The following is a 27,147-nucleotide window of genomic DNA, read 5'->3' on the forward strand; positions in this document are numbered from 1 at the left end:
GTTCAACTTTTGTAAATGTTCTCTTGTGTAATTGACTCTTTGAAGTAGGAAAAATGGGATTATTATTATCCCTGTATTTTAGGCAGGTAATCAGGAGTCCAGAGAAGGTTCAAGACTTGCCCAAAGTCCCACAGTAAAGCTGGACCAGAACAGAGGAATGGGGAAGAAAGCATCAGAGCATGATGTGAAGCACACAGACTCCAGTCCAGTTGCCTGGGTTTGCAGCTAGGCTGTGGCACGTACCAGCCAACTGACAGCTGGAGATCATGATAGTTCCTACTTGCTACCATTGTTTGGAGGGTTTCCACGTGGCATATAGTAAACACTCAGAATCTGTTATTATTATTCCTTTTTACTCTTCATCCAGGTTTCACAATGCCTCTTGTATAGAGGAGTCATTCCAATAAAGATGACATCATTAGAAACGTTTGCAGCTACTCTTCAGCCCTACCATTTCTATTATATCCTGGCCACTGTGCGTAAGAGAGATTATGGCTACAAATACCGCAGTCTAAGCATAGAAAAGCTTCCTGGAAGGAATCCATAGAAAGGGTGCACAAGTCAATTCAGCAAACTCTGTATTGAGGGCCTACCATGTGGCTAGTGTTCCATTCTTATCAGAGTTATTTTCTGTCTTTTGGGGCTCATTTATGCCTTAAAAAATGTAAATGTTCACCAAAACTTTTGTGTAATAAAAACAACAAAAATGCTTACAGAAAAGGTTAAAGGTAGCTGGGAAAGTGGGGCAGTGGTGATGGGAGGTAGCCATTCATTTTATGGCAGAGTTTTCTAAACAAAAGGAATTATCTGGGCTGCCCAGACTGTTGGGTGCTAATCCCTACAATAATTAGCCACAAAGCTTTCAGAGCCACAGAATCCACCAGCTGGGAGGGAGCGCGGCCAGTGGTAGATGTCCATTGAGCTGTTTGTGTTGAAGCCGTGTTCTCTCTTTCTTTTTTGTGGACAGAAACAGCTGACAGTCTTAAAATAAAGGCACTTTGCCTGCCTCTGATCTGGATGCCTGGAAATAGGCCAGCCCCCCATCTCTCTTGTTGCAGACCCTGTTTTCTACATCTGTCTCCATGAAACCAGCTTTTACATCTGTTCTTTACTTTGAATCTTCCCAACTTCTGGGACAAAATGAAAGCATTGTTGATGACTTATTTCTCTACTCTCACCACTATTTCAGGGAATGTGGTATGAAGGGACATTTAAAAACACTTTTTATTTTGGAATAATCTTAGACTTTGAGAAAAGTTGCAAAACAGCACAAAGCAGCTGGGTGTGGTGGCTCATGCCTGTGATCCCAGCACTTTAGGAGGCCGAGGCGGGGTGGATCACCTGAGGTCAGGAGTTTAAGACCAGCCTGGCCAACATGGTGAAACCCCATCTCTACAAAAAATACAAAAATGAGCCAGGCATGGTGGCATGTACCTGTAATCCCAGCTACTTGGGAGGCTGAGGCAGAAGAATCACTTGAACCAGGAGGCGGAGGTTGCAGTGAGCTGAGATTGCACCATTGCACTCCAGCCTGGGCAACAGAGCAAGACTTAAAAAAAACAAAAAACAAAAGAAAACAAAACCAAAAATTCCCCAAAACCAAAACAGCACAAAGCATTTTCCTATACCTTTCACCTGGCTGCCCCAATGTGAACAACATCTTCTAGAACCATAGTACAATGGTCAAAACCGAGAAATTATCATTGGTACAATATTAGTAACTCAACTATAGACTTTCTTTGGAATTGACCGGTTTTCCCATTCATGTCCTTTGTCTCTTACAGGATTCAATCCAGCTCCAATGTTGCATTTAGCTGTCATGTCTCCTCGTTTCCTTCAATCTGTGACAGTTCCTAGGTCTTTTCTTATCTTTCATGGCCTTGACACTTTTGAAGAGTAGTGGTCAGGTGTTCTGCAGACTATCCTTCAATTTGGGTTTGTCTATTGTTTTTCATGGTTCGATTGTAGTTGTGTATTTTTGGCAAGAATATCTCAGAAGTGATGTGTCTTTCTCGGAGCGTTATGCCAGGGGGTACATGATGTTGACAGGTCTCATTCTGGTGCTTTTTCCTTGATCACTGGGTGGAGGTATGTCTGAAGGGCTTTTCCACTGTAAAGTTATTGTGTTTCCTTTTGTAATCAATAAATATCATGAGGGAGATACTTTGAGATTATGCAAATATTTTGTTTTTCCTCAAACTTTTGCCTACTAATTTTGGCGTTTTTTTTTTTTTTTTTTTTTTTTTGCTTAGGCTGGAGTGCAGTGGTACAATCTCAGCTCACTGCAACCTCTGCCTCCCAGGTTCAAACAAGTCTTGTACCTCAGCCTCCTGAGTAGCTTGGACTACACGTGTGTGCCACCACACCTGGCTAATTTTTGCATTTTTAGTAGAGATGAGGTATCACCATGTTGGCCAGGCTGGTCTCAAATTCCTGACCTCAAGTGATCTACCCCCCTTCAGCCTCCCAAAGTGCTGGGATTACAGGTGTGAGCCACCATGTGTGGCCATTACTGTGGAGTTTTAATGGTGATTGTATATTTCTTTCTTCTATATTTATTAAATGAAATTATTTTGTAAGGAAGAGCTAATTTTCTTACTCAGTTTTCTTATTTCTATCATAATAGATTCATGTATTCAAAAACCACAATTATTTTTGCACCAACCTATTTTTTTTAAATACTATGTATTATAATTCAGGATTATTGTTATTTATTTTATTGTGAAAATTGTTTTACCTTTGGCCTTTATGAGCCTTTTCATTTTGGTTTTTATGCCCTTTCAAGAGGGTCTCATCCATTTTTGGGCACTTCCTTACTTTTGGGCGCAAGATACTCCGGGATCACATTGCAGTTTTCCTGTCCAGACCTAGAATTAACCACTCCTTCAAGGAGCCTTGGTTCTTTTACTGGAGAATGATGTTCAGAAACCAAGATCAGGGTGCTGGGTGTGCTCACAGCCACTGGGGTGCCATTGATCAAGGAACATTTTCCCCTCTAAGTTTTTTTGTTTTTGTTTTTGCTCCCACCCATCATATAGTGCCTAGAATTCTGGGTCTCCTATAAACTTGTGTGATCAAAGCCAAGTCATCCTGATACACTCCACCTACCTCAGAGGTGGACTGCTGAATCTAGAAAGTTGTGGATTCTCCTGTTAAAATGCGACCATGCCTGGATTATAGAATGATGTGATGATGTAACACTAAGTGGAAGTAGGTTCCCTGTGAAGAAGGAGAGGAGCAGTCCAGGGCTGAGGACAGCCATGGCTTTGGGGGCAGGAGGGGGACATTAAAGAGGAAGTGGGTAATCATCCGCAACTGTTCTATCTTACGCACTTCCCTAAGGAGAAATCTACCCTTCAGCCCACCTTTTTCTATTTCCCACAAAGAGAGTAGCCCTCTTTCATTCTTTCTTTTGGAAATGTGCAAAGTGCATGAGTATTTTGGGTCAGAAAGTTGCTGAGGACAGAATATTGGCAAAAATATCTAGGGAATCCTTCAATTACTTATTTTGAGCCCACATAGGCCTCGATATCCACTTTCCAAAATGAGTTTCCCTGTAAAAGTCTGTCCTAGACTTGACCTACTGCTATAATTCTGGTCCTTTAATTGATCTCTCCTCTTCTCTTCTTTCTCAAGTGCATTTGATCAACTATAAACTTCTGATAATCTATACTTCCTTTCTTCTTTGGCTTCTGACCACCTTCCAAGGTTGGATTCTCCCACACTGCACCCCTTTCCCCCATCCCAACCCTCCAACATCCAGTGGATGGTCAGAGCATTTGTATTCTGAGGGTCCAGGTGAAAACCAAGGGAATACCCATACATCTGTCAGGGAGGTTCATTCCCAGCTTTGGAGATGGAGGAAGAAGAGGTGAGGTGGGAGGAAAAGGGGCAAATGACAGAACTGGAACAATGCTAACCATCTTCTGTTCCCCTTGCTGAATTCTGATGCCCCAGAGTCCTGCTGCAGCCCCTGCAGGCTCTCTAGGCACTGGCACCTTGAGGATCTGAATGGCTTACCTGCTGAGCAAAGGTCCTCTACCCTGCTAAGTCTTGGGCTATTTGAAAAGCACACTGTGTGGCTCTCTTTCCTGGAGACCAGTGACAGCACATTAGTCTGTCTGACTCTGTTGGAAGGAGCTGGCACTTTGAATTATCAAGTGTCTCTATGAATAGGAGAGGACAGGGGCTCTCCCACTTGGCATTTGTAGTGGCAAATCATGTCTTGGCAAGCTGTCAGGATTCTCGGCATTGACAAAGTGCTGGGGAAAGAAGACCAGCCAGCTATCATTTATTTATGCTTTCAAAGGGCTCTGGAAGCACAGGTAATGATGGGGGTGAAGGACAAGCCCTGTCATGTATTAATAAATAGGAAGCTGTTCACTTGGAGGAGGGCTTTCCTTTTGGATGGGTCATATGGACTAATAAGGCTCCCTGTGGCTCTGGGCCTGGACCTCCTAATGACTTATTAGTCAGAGGAAGAGAATGATATTTCGCCTCCAACCCCTTTTCAGCAAACTTTGTCTGAATAACTTCAAGGATTTTCATTAGCTAGTTCTTTAAAAGAAGGCAGATATGGTGTTACCTGGGAGGGACCCAGAACTTATGCTTAGGGGCTGGATTTTAAAAACAAACTAAATGAATTAAAAACTTTTATTGGATGTCCATGAAATGCCAGACACTGAGCTAGGCACTGGGGACACAAAGATTAGACCGACGGTCCCTGGCGTGCAGTTCGCTGTTGACCCAGGTATTCTGGGTCAAGGGCAACGTTTGTACAAAGGCTACTGGATCAAGTCGTCTGTGAGTACTTTTAGAGTATTTGTGTACTCAGGGGAGATTGAAAATAAAAGTAATTCATAGTCCAGTTTTCAAAGGGTGTATGGATTGATAGGGAAGGCAGAAAGAAACATACCTGATATGGTGGGAAGACAGTTTAGTGGAGACTGAGGCAGCAGGACTTTGAAGAACGGAGAGGCAAGTGCGGGCTGGAGTTTGGAGAAGGTCATGAGGAAATAGTGGGAGATGCATTTGTGAAGAGGGGATGAGATGGGGGAGGGCAGGGCCTCCAGAGCCAGGCCAAAAAATTGAACGTGACATGATGGGGGATAGGCAGTCCCTGAAGGTTTAGAAAGGAAGGGGGATGCGTTAGTTTCCTGGGGCTGCCATAACAAAATACCACAACCTGGGTGGCTTAATACAATGGAAACATATTGTCTCACAGTTCTGCAGGCCAGAAGTCAGGAATCAAGGTGTTGGCAGGGCCACGCTTGCTGAGACTCTGGGTGGAATCCTTCTTTGCCTCTTCCTCGCTTCTGGTGGTGGCCGTCAATCCTTCACATTCCTTGGCTTGCAGTTGCATTGCTGCAGTCTCTGCCTCCATCTTTACATGGTGGCTTTCCTATCTTCACATTGACTTCTGATAAGAACTCAAGTCATATTGGATTAAGAGCTCACTCTACTCCAGTATGACCTCATCTTGTTAATTACATCAGCAATGACCCTATTTTCAAATAAGATCACATTTGAGGTACTGGGGCTTAGGATTTCAACACATCTTTTTTGGGGACACAATTCAACCCATAGCAAGGGCAAGTTGGTACAAGTGGGATGTTGGTGAGATTAGTCCGAATTGAGTATGCTGATGACTGAGTGGGAAGGACTTCCCACTGGGAATAGGGCAGCAGTGTAAATGGAGAGGTAAGGTTGGCCATGGTGGGGGTGGGTTATGAAAGAAATGCCTGCAGGAGAAGGTGAAACTAAGAGAGTAGTCACAGTTGAAATACAGGTTTTAAATCTCTGTGATTAAAAGAATGATACTGTGATGTACATTTAATTAATTAATTTAATAAGCATTACATTTAGAAGGAAATAAATGTTTCCTTTGTGTGAGTAGGAGGGCTGTGAAGATTGCAAGTTTAGCTTTGGATGTAGAAGGTAGGTGGAGGAAGCCGTGTGTGGTGGCTCATGCCTGTAATCCCAGCACTTTGGGAGGCTGAGGCGGGCAGATCAGGAGGTCAGGAGACAGAGATCATCCTGGCCAACACGGTGAAACCCCGTCTCTACCAAAAATACAAAAAGTTAGCTGGGCATGGTGGCATGCGCCTGTAGTCCCAGCTACTCAGGAGGCTGAGGCAGGAGAATCGCTTGAACCCGGGAGGCAGAGGTTGCAGTGAGCAGAGATGGTGCCACTGCACTCCAGCCTGGGTGACAGAGTGAGACTTCACCTCAAAAAAAAAAAAAAAAAAAGGTGGTAGTTGGAGGTAAGGGCCTAAGCGTGGGGAGTTTGCAAGAAAGATGTGGATGTAGGAATCTTCCCCTGGAAGTGGTAGTTAAGCCCAGTGAGGAGCCCTTGAGTTGTCGCCTGCCTCCCTATCTGGCATTTGGGTTGCTGTTTCTAGTTTTGATTTAGAGCATCTGTGTTGGAAACTCTTCTAGTTGTGCACAACTTCTTTTTTCCAGTGAGGGCAAGACTTCTGTCGTAATATGATGCACATTTTTGAGGGTATGACGGGCTTTGTTGGTGTGGATTGTCTCCTTAAGAATTAGATAAAAATGCCTCAGGAGTTGGGATGCAGGAGGACAATTTCAGGCTGGCCTAACATTCTTGTTTCCAGGATATTCTTGTTAATGTCTCTACACTCCTTGAACCCTCATTTGTTGGGACTGGAAACAGGGTGCTTTTAGATCTCCTAAAACTTAGCACAACTGCTTTCTTGAAATAGATTGCTCATCTGTAAATATCTTGAAATAATTTCATACCTTTTCTTTTTGTGCTCCAAAATCGATGTGATGTCAGGGCTCTCAGCGCTTTCTTCTTGCCTGATTATCTTTAAACATGCTTGACTCCTTTAGTAAGTGATGTGGTTTGACTGGGTCCCCACCAAAATCTTATCTTGAATTATAGCTCCCATAACTCCCATGTGTCCTGAGAGGGATCCTGTGGGAGATAACTGAATCATGGGGGCAGGTTTTTCCCGTGCTGTTCTTGTGATAGTGAAGAAGTCTCAAGAGATCTGATGGTTTTAAGAAGGGGTGTTCCCCTGCATATACCTTCTTACCTGCCACCATGTAAGACATCCCTTTGCTCTTCCTTCATCTTCCACCATGATTGTGAGGCCTCCCCAGCCAAGTGAAACTGTGAGTTCATTAAACCTCTTTCCTTTATAAATTACCCAGTCTTGGGTATGTCTTTATTAGCAGCATGAGAACGGACTAATACAGTAAGTCTAGTTGAAATCGGGCTCACCGATGCTGCTCATCAAACTCTTGTATTATTCTGTGGAGGTCTGGGTGGTCTTAATTATACCTTATTAGACCCATTAAGCATCCTCAGGAGAGGGAAGCAGGGGACAATGAAAATCTTTATATTTCATTTCCATTGTATGGTGATATGGTTTGGCTTGGCGTCCCCACCCAAATTTCATCTCAAATTATCATCCCCATGTGTTGAGGGAGGGACCAGGTGGGAAGCGATTGCATCATGTGGGCAGTTTCCCCCATGCTGTTCTTGGATAAGGAGTGAGTTCTCACACGACCTGATGTTTTATGAGGGTTTGGCAGTTCCTCTTTCTCTCTCCTGCCGCTTTGTGAAGAAGGTCTTTGCTTCGCCTTCGCTTTCCACCATGATTGTAAGTTTCCCGAGGCCTCCCCAGCCATGTGGAACTGTGAGTCAATTAAACCTCTTTCCTTTATAAGTTATCCGGTCTTGGGTAGTATCTTTATAGTGGTGTGAGAACAGACTAATACAGACAGATATAGGTATAATTACTGGTGTCAGAATTATCTATGGGCCTCTGGGCCTCTGGGAAGCACTTTACAACTTGGCCAACTGTGAGCACAAGAAACATGGACAAGTTCTTTAAGGATGCAAGTTTGTCTGTGTGCTAAGGACTGATGTCTCTCAATGTGTGCAGGGGAGAACCTAACACAGTGTGGAGGAAGGAGGTGCTCCTCCTCGGTGGCCAGCCCGAGCACACCTCCTGCAGCCCAGCATCCTGTGTTTGGAATCCACTTCCACGCCATCCCCTTTGACGTAATGAGCCCACAGCCTTATGAAAGCATACATGTGCTTTCTTGTTCACAAGCAGACAACTTCAGAGGGAAAGAGTGGGAGCAAAATACAGGTGCGATTTTTGGCAAAAAGGTTGTCAAGTTCATTCACTACGTGGCAAAACTCTAAACAAAATCCTTTCCTAAAAATGTGTCAGAAAACACGAGGCAATCCTTAACCCAAATAAAGAACTGTGGCAAGAGAAAAATAATAATATACTTTCTCTTTATTTAATCCTTTGTAACTTAGCAGGCATACTAAGTAATGTATTTGACTCTTGTAATAAAAATCATGACTATTTCAGGAAAATGGAAATAAATTTCATCAAATGAGAATGTTCTGGGCCACAAGTATGTGATTTTTTTAAAAAAAAAGCCCTAATTTTTAACCAGTAAAACTTCCTTTTGAAGTCATGCCTTTTCAACTTTCTGAAATAAAGGAGTTTAAACTTTTAAAGGGTAACCTACCTGGTTCACACAACCAAAACATTCTGCATTTGGTTTGGTTATCCTTAGAGAGGAATTCCTTGTTCTCCTCAGCACCATCAAAAACCACAGCAATAATTTTTCCCCTGGCTGTGGTCAAGGGGTGGCAGCTGTCCAGGTTTTAACTAGGGTTTTTATTGATTGTTACCATTATGGAAAGAATTGCTAACAATGACATGGAACGAGATTTAAACTCATAGCTATAGAACAAGATGAACTACAGGATTTATGCAAGGATACATTCAAAAAGGAAAGGAAGGAGTGAGAAAGAGATGAAAACCAATCCCTATTACCCTTGTGCTTAGGGAGACGAGGAGATATTGGAAAACACAGCTTCTTGGTGTGATAAAGCCCGGGGACCACGTTCCTGTTCCGTATGAGAGCGAAACGCAGGTGCAGCTCTCTTCCTGGATCTGAAATATTAGTAGGTCGCTGCAGAGACCTGGGAGAGCTGGGCTTCTGTCTCCTATGTGGTCCCATGAGGGTAGTCCAGTTAGAGAGCTCTGGAGCAGAACCTGTCAGAGTGGGGACCCGCTGCTGGCCCCTGATGAGTGGGTGCACCACAGCACAGAGACATGGCTGGGGACCTCACTTCCCAGGCCACCCTGCAGGAGGTGCATTAGCAAGGGCAGGCCATTCCCCAAAGGCTTGCTTAACATTTCCTCTGGTTCCAGTGCTGCTGCCATCTGTCACCTTCCCTCCCATCACTCAGCCTGCGTCAATGTTGCAACCCCATACATTGAAATAGGGAAAAGATCTAACCACGTGGAGCTTAGCTCTCTGAGGCTACAACATTGCATTCAAATGTAAACACTGTGAGAGGCACACACCTGAGGAAGACGTAGGCACTTACCCTCCAAGAGCAGGTTGCTCCTCTCTGCCATCCCACCTAGTTTGTCTGTTTCCTTCCAGCACACATCATGACTTGTAATTATTTCATTTACAAATAGACATTTTTCCCCTCTCCTACTAGGAAATAAGCCCTACGTGGCAGGAGTTATGTCAGAAATGCTGTATTTATTGCAACATCTATAGTGCCCACAACGGGGCCTGGCACACATTTAGACACTCCATGGATATTTCTCTTTCTCTCTTTTTTTTTTTTTTCGAGACAGAATCTCACTCTGTTACCCAGGCTGGAGTGCAATGGTGCAGTCTTGGCTCACTGCAACCTCTGCCTCTCAGGCTCGCTCAAGCGATCTTCCCTCCTTGGCCTCCCATATAGCTGAGACCAAAGGTGCACACCACCAGGCCTGGCTAATTTTTTTATCTTTTATTTTGTAGAGACTGGGCTTCACCATGTTACCCAGGGTGGTCTTGAACCCCTGGGCTCAAATGATCCACCTGCCTTGGCCTCCCAAAGTGCTGAGATTGCAGGTGTGAGCCACTGCACCCGGCCTTGAATATTTGTTGAATGAATGAATGAGCTTACAATGTAGAGGCTGACTATCCTCACCATCTACCTCCATTAAATGCATTACAAGCTGAAACGGCCCAAGTTTGTTTTGTAGCTGTATTTTTTTTGTAGCTGTTTGTTTTGTAGCTGTATTTGTAGCTGTATATAGTAGAAATTTTGGTTCTCTTTATTATTTATGTTCCACAAATCATGCCTCTCCTTTCCCTGCCCTTTAACTTCTCTCTTCCTTCTCAGTCCTGTACCTGGAGGCAATTGTTAGCTTCTGGGGTGACCATGGGCTAGTGTGGACCTCAAGGGAGCTGCTTTGAAATGACTGCGTGGGTCTGGGTTGAGAGAGGAAGTGCTGAGATGAAGTGAAAGCATGAAGTGTGAGGGACCCCATGCTGCTGTACTGTTCGGGACGCCACCTGCATGCTCACACCTTGCCAGCCGTGGACAAGGCTCCCCTTGCCTTCTCCTCCTCCAGCAGGAAGGCCAACAGGCTTGTCCTGTGGTTAGCATGGGACTCTTGGTGAGTGTGGTTAGCATGGGACTCTTGGCAAGGATGTCAGCACTGTGGCTTGGCTTTGTTCCACAATGTCCTGCTCCCTCTTTGCACCCCCCAACTGCTATTTAAGCCACATCCTTTTCTCATTATTATGATAATTTGCCTTAAAGTCACTGGCTTGTCAGTGACTTGGCTCATACCAGCTGTATTAGTCCATTTTCACACTGCTGATAAAGACATACCCGAGACTGGGTAATTTATAAAGATAAGGAGATTTAATGGAATCACAGTTCCATGTGGCTGGGAAAGCCTCAGATCATGGTGAAAGGTGAAAGGTGAAAGGCATGTCTTACGTGGTGGCAGGCAAGAGAGAATGAGAGCCAAGTGAAAGGGGAAACCACTTATAAAACCATCAGATCTCATGAGACTTATTCACCATCATGAGAACAATATGGAAACCGCCCCCATGATTCAATTATCTCCCACTGGGTGCCTCCCACAACACATGGGAATTATGGGAGCTATAATTCAAGATGAGATTTGGGTGGGGACACAGCCAAGTCATCTCACCAGCAAATCCCCACCAGCTTTTGAATCATCCAGCAGGCAGAGAGAAAAATCTACAAGGATGTGAGAGACTCTATTCTGTCTGGGTAGATAGAGGGGGATAAAAAGGATTCCATAGAAAGAAACACAAGAGTTGATTATTTACAGGACCTAACCATTTCTAGATGGAAGGCAAAGGTTTTTGTTATTTAATCTATTTTTCTTTCCTTCAAGAGTTTAAAGAAAAGGAAATCCTGGGTCCTTAATGGTATTTGCTTGGTATCTCATGGGTGTCATTTTTTTGGGTCATTTTAAATATTTAGACATATTTCCTGTCTGTAGGTAATGCTCCTAATTTCTCATTAGACGTCCATCAGCTAGGGCGCTGTGTCAGGTATCTATTGTTGCATAAAAAACTGTGCCTAAATCTGGTGGCTTAAAGTCACCTCTTTGTATTTGTTCACGGTCTGCAGTTTGGACTGAGCTCAGCTGCCTGTTCTCCTCCTGGTCACTCATGCTGCTGCAGTTATCTGGGGATTGACTGAGGCTAGATGGTTCAGGACAGCCCCACTTACATGTCCAGTGGTTAGCTGGGGCTGTTGGCTGGGACACCTCAGTTCTTCATGTGGCCTCTTCTGCAGTGTGACTCCAGACTTCATTCCATGCTAAGATCCAGGAAGCCATGCTCTAATGAGGAAGCACTTGTCAAGCTTCTCCTGGCTTCATGTTTGATGGGCCGAGCAAGTCACACAGCCAAGATCAAGAGTGAATATACAAAGGGATTATGTAAGGACACAGATACCCATAGGCATGATTCACTGGGGACCATTATTGGAACAGTCTACTTCAGGCACAAAGAGTGGTGTGTTATTAATGGGTTTGGCCTTTCATTTGCTTCAACTAACTCATTACATTCTTTCATGATTTTGCTAACCCCTCTGTAATGAGGTGCTGGCCAATCCTTGGGAGTATTTCTCAACCTATGCCTTCTAAACATCTATGTCTCGGGGTTGGCAAACTTTTTCTGTGAAGGGCCAGATAATAAATATTTTGGGCTTCATGAACTACGGTATCTGTTGCAGCTGCTCACCTTTGCTGTTGAAGTGTGGAAGCAGTCACAGGTAATATGTAAGTGAATGAGCATGGCTGTGTTCCAATAAAACTTTATTTACAAAAACAGGCAATGGGCCAGATTCAGCCTGGGGACCATGGTTTGTCAATTCTTGATTATATCACAATTTTCTAGACTGTCAAAAAAATTGTTTATTACACTAAAGTATTGTTACTTCTCAAACTTGAAAATTAAATGTCGTCTTTGTAGAATCTGATTTCATCCAGATCAATGCGTAAGATTTGTAATTGTTTAAAATCATAAACAAGTCCATATAATATTTTCCAAGTATCTTTTAAAGAGTCTTAGAAAAAGCTGTGTTCATAGAATAAAATGTAATTAGTTGATTCAGTGAGAGTTGGAGAGGCAATGTAAGCGTAGAAAGCACAAACTTTATAGCCAGATTGCCTGGCTTTACCACTAACTAGTTGTATGACCATAAGCAAGTCACTTAACCTCTCATTTTAGTTTGATCATCTAAAAATAGGGATGGCAATATTCCCACCTCATAGGATTATTAGGAAGATCAAATGAGTCAGTTCACATAAAATATTTAGAATGGTCCCCAGATCATAGTAAATGTTCAGTTAAAATGGTGAAACTAACATCAAAATGTCATAAAACCCTAACTCCCTTAAGTGATAATTTTAAATATGAATGGTTATATTACAGAGTTTCTAGATTCATAGTATTGTGGTCTAATCTCATGAACTAACTATGAATTGAAAAATTACCATAAATTAGTTTTGATCTGAAGACTTTCAAGCCTAATGAAATTTGACTAGCAAATCACAAAGTAGCAGTGACGTAGTTAGATTTGGTAGCTTGCCACAGGGGATGTGTATAAACATATGGAACATTATTAGATACTAGGAAGAGCATATAGGTATACAAGACACTTCCAGATTTGTAAGTAAAACCTTAGAAAAATGGGCGTGGTGGCTCACGCCTGTAATCCCAGCACTTTGGGAGGCCGAGGTGGGCAGATCACCTGAGGTGAGGAGTTTGAGACCAGCCTGGCCAACATGGCAAAACCCCGTCTCTACTAAAAATACAAAAATTAGCCGGGCGTGATGGTGGGTGCCTGTAATCTCAGCTACTCAGGAGGCTGAGGCAGGGAGAATCGCTTGAACCCGGGAGGCGGAGGTCGCAGTGAGCCAAGATTGTGCCATTGCACTCCAGCCTGGGTGACAAAGCAAGACTCTGTCTCAGAAAAAAAAAAAAAAAAAAGGAAGAAAAATATAGCTTATTTAAAAAAAGTCTATCTAGTAGTATTCTCAAAACCAACATCTGATGGCTAGGAATTGTCTATGTATTATTTTCCTTTGTGTGACAAGATGCTGTTGCTACGAGTGTTGCCAAACACGTGATCCACTGTTCTATCAAAACAGTGGAAATAAGACCATCCTTGCTGCTTCAGCTGCTGAATCATAGAAGTTGCTGGAGTGGCCAGACAATGCTTTGTTTTGCTTTGTCATGTATAGCTGTGCCTGAGTATGTGTCATGATGGCTCACAGTGACCTGCATTTGACCCATGCTCAGCATTTCCTCAGTGAGTTGTTGTGTCTCTGTGATATTTGTCTTCACATCATTGATTTCAGTTTGCAATCAGTATCAGTAGTACTTATGAGGCTCCATGGTCAATATTTGGGTACATGAACACAGATAGCCTCATGGCTCTTCTAATAGTCTTTTCTAGGGTAGGGTTTACTGAATCAAAGCTGTTTTCACATTTTACTGTATAATGGTTTTACATCATCGTTCAGAACAAACACAGTGAAATGTCTATCGAGGGCCAGGTGCTATTAAAGCTGTTGTTAAATTCTCAATCAGCAATCATATTTTAAGGAAGTAAAAGCCTTGGAGAAAAATATCCCATGGCTGATGTGTGATGATCTGGCTGGTATCTGGGTAAGATCATGGACCTGACACGGGACCTAGTTAGTTGGATAGGATGAGTGGCCACCCATAAAGAAAAATGGAGGGCAAAAGCCACTCCACTGTGCAGAGAAATTGGGACATGCCACTCCAGGGAACCTGGCCCCAAGGCTGCTGTTTCCAAGCCAGCAGCACACCCACTGCAGCGGGGAATCCATCTTCACAGCACACTGTGATGGCAAACGGGGCATTAGGCTGAGAAAGCAGCCTTTGGCCTCCTCCCACAGTGGCTCTGCCTGCCAGTCCTGCACCCCACAATGACCTGCATATAAAAAGCATGAGACTGCAGTTCATGTCATAGGTCCCAAAAATTCTTTGCATGTCTCTCCCAGCCCTCCACTTTTTTTTTTTTTTTTTTTTTCTGAGACAGTTGCATTCTGTTGTCAAGGCTCGAGTGCAGTGGTGCAATCTCGGCTCACTGCAACCTCTGCCTCCTGGGTTCAAGCGATTCTTGTGCCTCAGCCTCCCAAGTAGCTGGGACTACAGGCGTGTGCCATCACACCCAACTAATTTTTGTATTATTGGTAGAGATGGGGTTTTCCCATGTCGGCCAGGCTGGTCTCAAGTGATCTGCCCAACTTGGCCTCCCAAAGTGCTGGGATTACAGGCGTGAGCCACTGTGCCTGGCTTCCACCCTTCAGTTTATTTTGGAATTCAAGGAAAGGTAAGGTAAGGGTAAGGCTTGAGTCTCAGGAATCCAGCTTTGGGGACATAAGGCGGAAAAACCCCCTAAGAATAACTAAGGATCATTTTCACCAGTATTACATCTTTGGAACCATTGTTACATTTTACCCTGACTTCTTTTAGCCAGAATATACCTTTGAAACTCATTTTTAACGATTTTCCTGTGCATCTGGATCTTCAAAACTTGGCCAGTTTTGCTACATTTCACGTGTTAAAGGCTTCCATTTACTTTCTCTTTAGGAAGTCATGCCTGATGGCATCTATAGGCTATTTGACTATTTCTTGCTCTTAGGGTCTTATTCAATGGTCCTCAAACTTCAGCACACATCAGAATCACCTAGAGGGCTTGTTACAACATAGACTGTTGGGTCCAGCCCGAGTTTGATTCAATAGGTCTTGGCTAGGGTCCAAGAGCTTGCATTTTTATCAAGCTTCCAAGTTATGGCGATGTTGTTGGTGTAGAGAACACATTTTGTGAATCACTGATGTTAGAGAAAGAGAAAAAAAAAATCTTATGGTGGTCTGGTATACTGTGCTGCATGAAAGTTCTATGACAGCCATTCTCTAACAGCAAACTAATTTCCCTCTAAGCTCTTTCTTTCCATCAGATGTGTACCTTCCATCCACATATGCTGGTCTGTTCTTCAGTCTTTATATAAGGGGACTCTATTCCCTTTAAAAAATGTATTTAACCAGATTTAAACTTTCTTTATAGACCCCAATTCTTTTTTCGAGACTGGGCCTTGCTTTGTCGCCTAGACTGGAGTGCAGTGGCACAAATACGGCTCACTCACTGTAGCCTCAAACCTCTCGGTCTCAAGCAATCCTCCCACCTCAGCCTCCCAAGTAGCTGGGTCTACAGGCACTTGCCACCATACCCAGCTAATTGTTTTTTAATTTTTTGTAGAGACTCAGTCTCCCTCTGTTGCCCAGGTTGGTCTCGAACTCCTGGGCTCAAGTGATCTTCCTTGCCTCAGCCTCCCAAAGTGCTGGGATTACAGGCGTGAGCCACTGCGCCGGTCCTAGATTCCAATTCTTAAAATGAGAACTTAAAAAAATTTTCTGTAAACACTCCCACCTAAAGCCGCACATGGTCCCCATTTATACTTCAGTCAAGGATGTGAAAGTTCTAAAATAGAGCTTTTGCTGTAACTTAGTATCTGCACATGTTTTTTTTTTTCTATCACTAAAAGTAAACTGCACAATAGTCTTCTGGTGTTGACAGGATTACAACACAATCAAACTGATTTTGGATTTAATTTTGTTCAGTTTTAAGGTTCAAAGTTATCACTCATCCCGAAAATTACACTCTAAAAAAGTGCTCATAGTTGAGTTTGGGAAATGCAGATCTCCAAAAAATGTGGAGAAACTTCGATGAGCAATGAAAGGATCAGAGGTTTAACCACGACTCCATTTTCTTCAACCCCTCGGAAGATCCTGACGATCTGGGATGTGCTGGCTACACCTTGCTCCCCGTCAACCAGGAGGGTTACTGAAATTATAGTAAAACAATGTCAGGAGACTGACACAAAAGCAAATCCTTTCAAAGACTGGTAAGGTTTATTTCAATTAAATCTTTATGTTTTATTTTCCCTCCACTCATTTTTTTCTAGAAGTGCGATAAGATTAACTAAATGTTTGGTCAATCAAGATTCTGGTACAGTTGTAGAGATGACTACAAAAGGGAGGTGACAATAGCTGAGAAAAATGCTGCTGACACATTAGCTGTAGCACAATTCAAGTTTATTCCATTTGTTCTTGCAACACAAAACTTAAAACACAGTATTATTTAGCATTCGGATGTACATGAACTAGGATACTTATGAGAAACCCAATTGCGTCAAAAGTATGACATTGTGGAAAAAATGAACTCAAATATATCAAAATGCACAAAGCACTAGTCTTCCTCCATTACTGCTTAGAAAGATATGATTGTTTCTCCATTTACAAAATAGAATCAGGACAATTTAAATTTTTTATATTTTGCATGCAAAACACTGCAATTGCTTATTTATGTAGGAGGGCACTCTCACCAGCTTCTTCTATACACAATTGAGTATACAATATTGCATGGAAGAAAACAGCAGCTCAATTGAAATATTAGAAAAAAAAATCAAACAGATACATATAGATTTAAAATCCAGTACTTGGGAAAAGAAATCAATGAATAAAAGGCCTACTTGTTTGCAGCTTCCACACACTGCACCTACCTACTACCTCTCTTCCGTGCTTAACTGGGTTTAGAAAGGTGAGCTATGCGTAGAAGAACTACTTGGGATATTCAAGTGCTGTATTTGAACGATAAGCCTATAGATACCAGTCTGAAGCTGCAAGGGAGACTTTGTTAGTACACTACTATAAACAGGTAAACTACCTGTTTGTACTTGATATAGTGCATATGAAATAACTGATTTAATACAAAACTACAGAACATGCAAAATTTTTTCTGAGATGTTAAGTATTACTTCAGTGGAGAACAAAACTTACTTAACCTTTTGCTAATGCATGTAGTACCAGAAAGCAAACATGGTTTTAGCTTCCTTTACTCAAAATATGAACATTAAGTGTTGTGAATTTGTCTGCCAAGTGGTTCAGAAATACATTATAAATAACCTAGTTAAAAAAAGAAACTGTGAACCATCTTGGTCAGTCTATTCTATTCTATGTTTATATGTTATTTTCTCAAGCAATCGCTTCATAATTATAGGGTTTACAAAAAGGTTGAGAAAGAAGAGGGAAGGCGAAATAGCCTCTACTGCATTACAAGGAACATCAGGATAAACTGTACAAAGAATCACATGGTTTCCATACCATGGATGTAGAAAGCAGACCAGGTTTAGGAATGATAGGACAATGCACTCTCTGCAACAGCCAACTACAACAAAACACTTTGAAAGTAAAGGTGAAAATTATGTAAAGGGAAAAATTCAAGCCTTTAAATAGCATTATGTCAAGAGGTGAAAACAAAGGTATCAAAACACCCTGTTGCACTACATTGATAGTTATAGACTGATAGAGTGCCCTCCATTTTCAATGAGGATGTCTCCACATTTTAGTTCAGTGATGTAATGAAGTACTGATTACTGATTTTTAACCCAACTCTTAATAGGCTGCATTAAGACAGCAAAATTAGCCAAATACAACAAAGTATTTAAACCACTACTTTGTGATTGTTTTCTTGGATGTAGGAAAATTACAGGGTTAGGCTAGTTGTAAGCAAAAAAGCCACAGGATTAAAAAAAGGACTCATGGGGAAAAATACACACACACCCACACACACCCACACACCCACATGCCAACCAGCCAACCAACCAGCAACTGCTCAGTAAAACTTGTTATTAACCAGGGTGACTGTTCTTGCTAATAGTTTAACCCTGCTGTAGAATGCTACGTTGCCTTTAAAAATCAATTCAATTATTATCCACAATCTGAATATCAGTCCCTAACCCACCCTAACCCACCCTCTAAAAATTTGAGGTACATTCAATTATTGCATGACTTGGCTAAGAAAAAACTCTTAATATTTTTAGCAAGCTTATATGGATGGCAAGTCAAAGGAATCTTAATATTTTAAATGTAAGATATAAAATTTAAGCTTATATATTTTAATTAGCTGTACTGCTCATGAAATAAATATTTGGAAATATGTGTAAATATTTTCTGCAGGTCGTAAGAACACCATTTTAGGGCACTGTATTCCAAGAACAGAGAATACATTTTGAAGTTGTCACACTTTACGCGATGCATGATTTATAAAAGCAACAAAAATATATTATGCAGGTGGGTTGGCATATGTTCAGCAGAAGCCTATCAACAACTCTGGGAAACCTGGTTACAAGTGTATTTTTGAAGGGATGGGGCTAAATTTGTCCAAACAGTAAATCTCACCCCAGTGATGGCTTTGGTGCAATAAGTAATCAGCCTCCAAGATGGGTCTGAGAGGGGCATTCCAAAGAATGTTCCTTAATTCTCAACACATAACCAAGGTCAATCCATTCAAACAGCAAATAAAGAAAATCCATAGGTACTAAGATAACTGTTCTCTCTTTATATGATACTAACAGGCTTATGGCTATGATTCTATTTTTAAATCCCCTTTTACTACCAGCAGGAGTTTGAAAGTGTTTCAATGCTATATAAATGTATGAATCTAGAGGAGAAAAAAATATGCATACTGGAATGGTTTCTCCTTTAGACTTCCAAAACTTAAGATTTTATAAATAAAACTAGTCAGTTTTATCTAAAGAGATATGAAATCCATGTGAAAGGGGAGAGAAAATCCAAAGTTCAGTCATCCAGCAATTTAGGAGTATGCCCCTCCTCACCTTAACTAAGCTTTCACATAAAGCTTAAAGTCACCGAGGAAAGATTTGGTCACCAACCTTATAGGCAGCGCTCTTAACTATGCCAGGAAATCCCCAGTAGAGTGCATTCTTAAGGCAGAAGGCTAGAGCTAATTGCTTATCTCAGCACCCTAAGTTTACATCACAGCAGCCCCTACTGCTCAGACAGTTAGGGCTACCAAATATGTAGAGTTGGCCTTTGTGGAATCAGACCTCAACACAATCTAATAAATTAGCTAGGGAGCTGAAAAGGTCAAATGTTACTGGTATATTTTGTCTTTGCTCTCCCTTGGGTATAAGGTGTATTTTTATTAGAAAGGGAAGAGGCTTACTTGATCAGGAATCCCAGTAAAAGCCTGATCATGGTTCTTTTTGCCCCTCCTCCAAAACAATTTTTTTTTTTTTTTCTGGTAGTCTGATTTGTTATGAATTTCTCTCTCCCCTCACCCCTCTTAAAGTATTTAGCTGAAGAAGCTGGCAGATAGAGAGTGACAGACAGACAGGCAGCAGTGTGAGGCCACAGGAGAGTCATTCTTCCGGAGTTATCAGTCCATCCATCCATCACTGGAGAAGAGCTTTGATTGCCTGGTTGTCAGTGGCTTCAAAGGCGGTCAGTCCATCTGGGCCTTTCACAGTCTTATCAGCACCCTGGAAAAGAGAGGAAAGGGTCCTTATCATTAAATAAGCCCACAATTGGGGGAAGGGAATGTAAGACTAGATCGCATGGCACAGGTTAATGTTTACATCAAGAATTAAAAATTCCTTTACTAGTGGAGTCTATTCTACTGCAGAAAAACAAGTTAGCAACGTTATGGATTAATTGTAAAAATGCCACATTATTTTTCAGGCACTAAGAATTGTAAGGTACAAAATTAACCCAGGCAATCACTGGCTTTTATTTATACTATCATATATTTATCTAATTAGGCTTTAAAAATAATATCCCTATGTGCAGTATGAAACGGGGAAAAAGTAAATCACTTTGCTAAAGTATTCCTGTGACAAGTTATTTTTTTCTTACTTGAAACACTTTTTGTAGAGTGCATTAAGTATTATATACATCAAGAACATATACTGTATTCGTCATTTTACTTGTAAAAACTTCGCAGTAAATGCCTGAGATGCGGACTATAAGAAGGTTCCCTGCAATATTGTACGGAAGTATTCAGTGCAGACACCAGACTGCTCTGAATGCTTAACCTGGAGAGTGCTGCCTTGGAACATTTTATCTGCAACACGGCATTCTGGTTTTGAGAGTGTGTATGTGCCCTTTTGTGCCTGTATGTTGTTTTATCTGTCTGCCCTTTCTGGATGAAAGCTCCATGGGAGCAGTAATTCACCACTGTACTCCAGCAACCTGGAAAAGTGCCTAGGTGCATGGTAGGTTAATCTGCTCCCAAACCAGGTCTGATTCTTAACTCCCAGAGACAACATCCTACCATCTGAGGGTTCTGTTTACCAGCTCTAGCTCCAGCCAGTATTTATTCACCACACAATCTCTAGAGTCCTGACCCACTCCCCTTGCCAAATCTCACACATTCTTCTGCTTGTTCCTGACACCTACAGAATTGTTTAAATTGGCATATATGGTCCTTTAGAGGCTAATGCTGGTCAACTTTACCAGTCTCTTCTCCAGTTAACCGCTCCATGCTCTAATCCTACAGAATTTCTCACCAGTTCCTGCCGTGTTTCATGCCTTTATCCATGTGGGCTCTAGATGGGACACCTTATCCTTTTCTCTGGGAAATCCATCCATTCACTCAAATATTTACTGAATGTTTAATGTGCACATACTGTGTAAAGGACTGGAGAATCAAAGAAAAATAAGACAAGAGCCTGCCAGTCTGGCTGGTATGAGAATCAGACAACTCAACCAACACAACACCATGGGAAGAGAACAGTAACAGGGATGAGTGGCCCATAATCAGAACAGGATGTGGCAGGAGGGCATTTTAAGGGAGAAAGTCTTCCGGGATGAGGTAAAATGCCTGAGCTGTCTTGACAAGGAAGTACAGGCTGATTAGGTAAACCAAGGAGGAGATGACATTTTAGGAAATGTTAAATTATCACAAAGTCCTCCTCCGTATTATTACAGAAGTCTCTATTTCCTCATTTTCTAAATGAATTTGACTGCTTCATGGAAGACATGGAATTCAGGGTCAAGTGGGAGAGACGTCAGTGCGTGAGAACTTCAGTGCTGTGAGTCCCGCCACAATGGTTAAGGGATAACTGTATTCAAAAAAGTTATTTCTTATTCATTTTGATGGCTATTTTTATGACTAGCATTATCAACTATAATTCTGCATTAACAGTTCCATATTATAGTGAACTTCTGTTGCTTTTTAGGTACCAGAGTTTATTTCCCTCCATTTGATGGCAGCACCCTAATTTCATCTTGGGGAATCATCTGTCCCTTCTTGCTTTTTAAAATTTTAATTCTTAATTACTATGGGTACATAACAGTTATATATATAGATGGGGTATGTGATGTTTTGATACAGGCATACAATGTGTAATGATCAAATCAGGGCCCTTATCATTTCTTTGTGTTAGAACATTCTAATTCCGCTCTTTTACTTATTTTAAAATACACAGTAAATTGTTAACAAATGTAAACAGTAAGTTGTTAACAATAGTTAACAATTTACTGTAGCCCTGTTGTGCTACCAAATACTAGATCATATTCATTATAACTGTATTTCTGTTCTCCTTAACCATTCCCAGTGTCCTCTATAGTCCTAGGATTATAAAACCGAGATGCTTATTTTCCTCACCAAATTTCAAAGATTTGAAAGCGGAATACTCTCTCCTAGATTTTGAATCTTGATTGAAGAGATCAAAAGAGAGAATATAAGAAGTTAGAGCTCATTTCTGGGGCACCACCTCGATGAAACAGCTGAGAAGTTCCTGCTACCCAGAGCCCTGCAGTTGCCACAGCTCAATCTCTTCTCAACCTGGTGCCCAGCTTTTCCTGTTGATTCTGCAACTAGGCCAGTATCTTTTCAAAAATTCCTTTTCTGCTTGTTGACTAACTCTGCTATTTGCAACCAGAAGTATTTAGATAAAATATTTTTAAAATGTATATGTCACCTTTTTCCTAATTATGATGCAAACTTATCGCAGAAAACTCATAATTCTATACGTTAGATACAACTGTTAACATCTTAGTGTTTCCTTCTACTCTTCTGTTCTAAATATGTATACATATATACTTCTTTAAAAACAGTTGAGTAATTAGAAGTAGAGTGACTATATTTATATCAGACAAAAGAAGCCTTACGATAAAAAAATATTACTAGAGACAAAGAGGGACATTTCATAATGATAAAAGGTTCACAATTCAAACATGTAATTTAAAAATTCCATTTGTAATAGCATCAAAAAGGATAAAATACTGAAGAATAAATTTAGGGCCAGGCGCAGTGGCTCACAGCTGTAATCCCAGCACTCTGGGAGGCCTAGGCAGGTGGATCACCTAAGGCCAGGAGTTAGAGACCAGCCTGGCCAACATGGCAAAACCCCATCTCTACTAAAAACACAAAAATTAGCCTCATGTGGTGGCGCACGCCTGTAATCCTAGCTACTCCGGAGGCTAAAGCATGAGAATCACTTGAACCCAGGAGGCGGAGGTTGCAGTGAGCTGAGATGAGATCGTGATGCTGCACTCCAGCCTGGGCAACTGAGCAAGACTCAGTCTCAAAAAAAAAAAAAAAAAAAAAAAAAAAAAAGAACCAGTTTTGAAGTAACTGAAGAATTTAAGTATATTTGGCCCTATCCCTTCCTTGAAGAAACGATTTTTTAAATTGTTTTTAATTATTTGCATAGCTTTAAATAATATACTCATGCTGATATTTGAGCTATAACTTTAGATTTTATCTTTTGACTTCCTGCTACACAGGCCTTTAGCTCACCACTACCACCCTTCCCCAGACCTTCTCAATTTCTTATACTTACAATATTTTGTTCTTTATAAATGTAAACGATATTTATTTAAACCTGTATTTCTTGTTCCATCAATTCTCATGAAGTAATTTTATAAGATACTTTCTCAACCTTCCCATCACTCTCTCCACCTCCTAATTTGCCAGCTTTTCTATTTTGTCAAGATTAACTTTTATATCCTGGTCTGTAAAAACTGTGTTTTTATCAATTCTTAAGTAAGTGATGTTCAAATTATTTCTAGGTAAATACTGCTCATGGTGGCACCTAGCAGACTAATATGACTAGTCATTTTCTCTCTGTTGTTCCAATATTGCAACCCTATGCAATCCTCACAAATGACTGAATCAGAAGGTAACACTTACAGTAGCGGTCTGAGTTTTCCCCAGTCCCACAAACTTATGAATTAAAATGGTTTGGCTCTGTGTCCCCACCCAAATCTCAAGTCAAACTATATTTGCCAATGTTGGAGGTGAGGTCTGGTGGAGGTGACTGGATCATGGGTGCTAACGGTTTGGCACCACCCCTCACTCCCTTGTGCTGTCTTGTGATAACGTTCTCATGAGATCTGGTTGCTTAAAAGTGTGTAGCACCTCCCCCTTCACACTCTCTCCTGCCGCCATGAGAAGATATAACTGCTTCCCCTTTGCCTCCTGCCAGGATTGTAAGTTTCCTGAGGCCTCCCCAGCCATGCCTCTTGTACAGCCTGAGGAACTGTGAGTGAATTAAACCTCTTCTCTTCATAAATTACCCAGTCTCAGGTAGTTCTTTATAGCAGTGTGAGAACAGACTAATTCATGAACCAATTTGTTACTCTTAAGGTAAATTGTTACCACAGAGAGAACCTAAAACACAATGAATTGAACTAAGTTAATTTATTTCTTGCTCATAAAACAGTCTTAGTGCCAAGCACACAGAGGTTGGCAAGGTGGCTCTGTCCTTTAAGGTCATCTAAGGACCTAAGTTCCTTCCATTCTGTTGATCTCCCATGGGTACACTCCTCATCCTATGTCTGGAGGTGGCTCATCCTACATCTGCTTCTAGCCTTCTAGATAGGGAGAAAAGTCCACAGCAAGTGGCTTCATATTTTGTAATGATTTGGAAGTGACACACATCATTTGTGCATATCACATTAGCCTAAAAGACACACAGCCATAATTACTGCAAGGAAAGCTGAGACACAAGGACTACCTAGGCTGCCACGTGGACAACTACAACCTAGGCTTTTCTTTCTAAAGCACAAGGAAAAATCAGACATGACTGACAATTTGCAACCTGACCTATACTGTTCTGAAAACACTTTGAAATAAGTCACTAACGTCCTCTAAATGCCAAGTCTAGTCAACATATATGGTATCTGAACAGTGATATTCCTAACTCATTATAGTCCTAACTCTCAAGACAGTATTATCTCCACATTCTCCTGTCTAGCCTGCCTCTCCCTCCCACACCAACTCCGTCTACTCTGCCTTCCTTTACTTTCTCTGGCTGTCCTTTATACAAGATTCAGGTCTTTAACACTCTTCATAACTTGCTCAACATGCTCTTCCTAATCATCTCATCCATGTCCAACCTTTATTGTCCTCATTCTGAGGACTGGCTTTGAGACTTACCTACTTTAAGTTCCATAAACACCTTGAATTCAACCTCTCCCAAAATGAATATGTAATCTTTTCCTATAAACCTTGCTCCTTTTTCAAGATTCTCCAACAAGGTGAAGAACACTACCATCTTCCAGAAGATGTGGAGACAGTATGCAGTTCTTGTTTACTTAGTCTTCAGACCATACTATTAACATTTCCCATCTGTCCTTGGTTCTCCATTGCTACTATCACTTTTTTAGTTCAGGTATAAACATTTTGATGCAATGATTTCTTTTCTTTTTCTTTTTTTTTTTTTTTTTCCGAAATGGAGTCTCGCTCTGTCACCCAGGCTGGAATGCAGTGGCACAACCTCAGCTCACTGCAACCTCCACTTCTTGGGTTCAAGCAACTCTCCTGCCTCAGCCTCCCGGGTAGCTGGGATTACAGGTGCATACCACCATGCCTGACTACATTTTTTTGTATTTTTAGTAGAGATGGGGTTTCACTGTGTTAGCCAGGCTGGCCTCGATCTCCTGACCTTGTGATCCGCCCACCTTAGCCTCCTAAAATGCTGGGATCACAGGCGTGAGCCACTGCGCCCGGCCTTTTTTATTACACAACTCTAATTCAGACTCCACATGTTTGGGTGTTCTTTCTCAAATGCCAGTCTGATCATACTGTTCATATACCTAAAAGCCTTTAATGACACTCTCATGAAATAGAATAAAGATAAATAACATGACACATAAAGGCATAATCTGTTCACTACCTACCTCTCTAGTCATAGGCCTTGCTAAATCCTTTCTACCTGACTGTGTGGCTGTGCCAAACAACGTATTGTACTCTAGTACATCATGGTTTCTTTCTTGTCCCTGTGACTTTTCTCATTGTTGCTTCTGCTTGGGATGGTGCCCCAATTCTCTACTGGACTCTTAGACACTAAGTTTCTAAGGTTCAGCTCAAGTGTCAACTGCTTTATGAAATTACAATTGTGGTACCTGGAGCTCTACTGACATTCTTATTCATAACACACTATCCTCTTAACTTCCAAGACTACAATTGCCCTCTTCTTCCTTCAGGTCTTTACACATTGCATATAACTCTTGTCACAGCAACCACAATGCTTCAATGCACTGATTGTTTTACATATTTGTCTCCCTTTACCAGACTAACTACGTTGAGGGCAGGAACAAGGCTTATTAGTTTTTGCGATCCCAAGGCCTTGCACAGGCCCAATAAGAAGTAATCAATAAATGTTTATTAAATTAACTGATACAGGCCGGGCACAGTGGCTCACGCCTGTAATGTCAACACTTTGGGAGGCCAAGGTGGGCAGATCACCTGAGGTCAGGAGTTCAAGACCAGCCTGGTTAACATGGCGAAACCCCGTCTGTACTAAAAATGCAAAAATTAGCCAGGCATGGTGGCAGGCACCTGTAATCCCAGCTACTGGAGAGGCTGAGGCAGAAGAATCGCTTGAACCCAGGAGGCAGAGGTTGCAGTGAGCCTAGATTGTGCCACTGCATTCCAGCCTGGGTGACAGAGTGAGACTCTGTCTCAAACAAACAAACAAAAAAAACAAATACAAATAGGAACTAAAAATATATAATAAGGAACTTGATAAAATAATTATAGTATTAAATCAGGCAGATTTAAAGACAGACTGCTGTGAATAGATCAACAAAGCATTTCCACTGTGAACAGGCTGCCTGCCTACTAGCACACTATATAACATACTCACTTATTTTCAGGTAATTTCAACATAGAAGTCCCTTTATTGCTGACATCTGATTAGAATCCGAACTAGGTTCATTTGCCTAGAGCATAATTCTGCTGATTTTTCTGAAGTTTTCGGGAGGAGAAAAAGGTTGCTATGGCCAAGTTAAAATGACCCAAACAGGTTGTCATTCTAGGGAGTAAACGTTTTTAAGGCATTGCAAGTAATTTATTGATCTTCAAATGCCACACTTGTAGATAATCAAGTATTATTTGATAGCATGAGGTCAAACACAGAAAATGTTTAAAAAAACTTCAAGTCATGCTATCTCCATCCATAAATAATTTACAATCTAGCTGGAAAGATAAGATATACCCATCTGAAACAACAAGAACATATCTTTACCTGCTTGTCACCTTTATCTACTTCTTACTTCAGACAGCCTAATTCCCCTGTACATTATCAGTTCTTAGCACGTAAAAATAGGCCAAGAGAACTGGATTAGTAACATTTTAAGGATGAAACTCTCAAACTCCTACAGAGGTTATCTGACATTATCTTGACAAAAGGCTTTTGTCAAGGTTTTGAAGATGCTGATTATAGTTATACCGACAAATTGACAGAATAACAAGCAGCTTTGTTTCCATACAAAATTTATAAAGTCAGGCAAAAAATTAGCCCTTCTATATATATATAGAACTCCAAGTGCTAACTGGATACACACACACACACCTCTCTCTCTCTCGAACCAAATATAAATACAGTCAACTACATATATAGTCATCCCTCTGTGTGTGAGGGGGATTGGTTCCTGACTCCCTCTTGGACACCCAAATCCCTTATA

General features: G+C 41.4%; 1 protein-coding gene across 1 annotated transcript in view; it reads right to left on the reverse strand.

Annotated features, from left to right (window-relative positions):
- Positions 1–16,447: 16,447 nt before the first annotated feature.
- The window catches only part of MTPN (myotrophin), a 49,848-nt gene continuing 39,148 nt past the window's right edge, over positions 16,448–27,147 (reverse strand). The window contains exon 4 of the mRNA XM_055284140.2: positions 16,448–19,712. Coding sequence (XP_055140115.1) covers positions 19,626–19,712 — 87 coding nt within the window. The 3' untranslated portion in view covers positions 16,448–19,625. The remainder of the gene's footprint in view (positions 19,713–27,147) is intronic.

Source organism: Symphalangus syndactylus, chromosome 6, assembly GCF_028878055.3.
Source record: "Symphalangus syndactylus isolate Jambi chromosome 6, NHGRI_mSymSyn1-v2.1_pri, whole genome shotgun sequence".
Lineage (NCBI taxonomy): Eukaryota > Metazoa > Chordata > Mammalia > Primates > Hylobatidae > Symphalangus > Symphalangus syndactylus.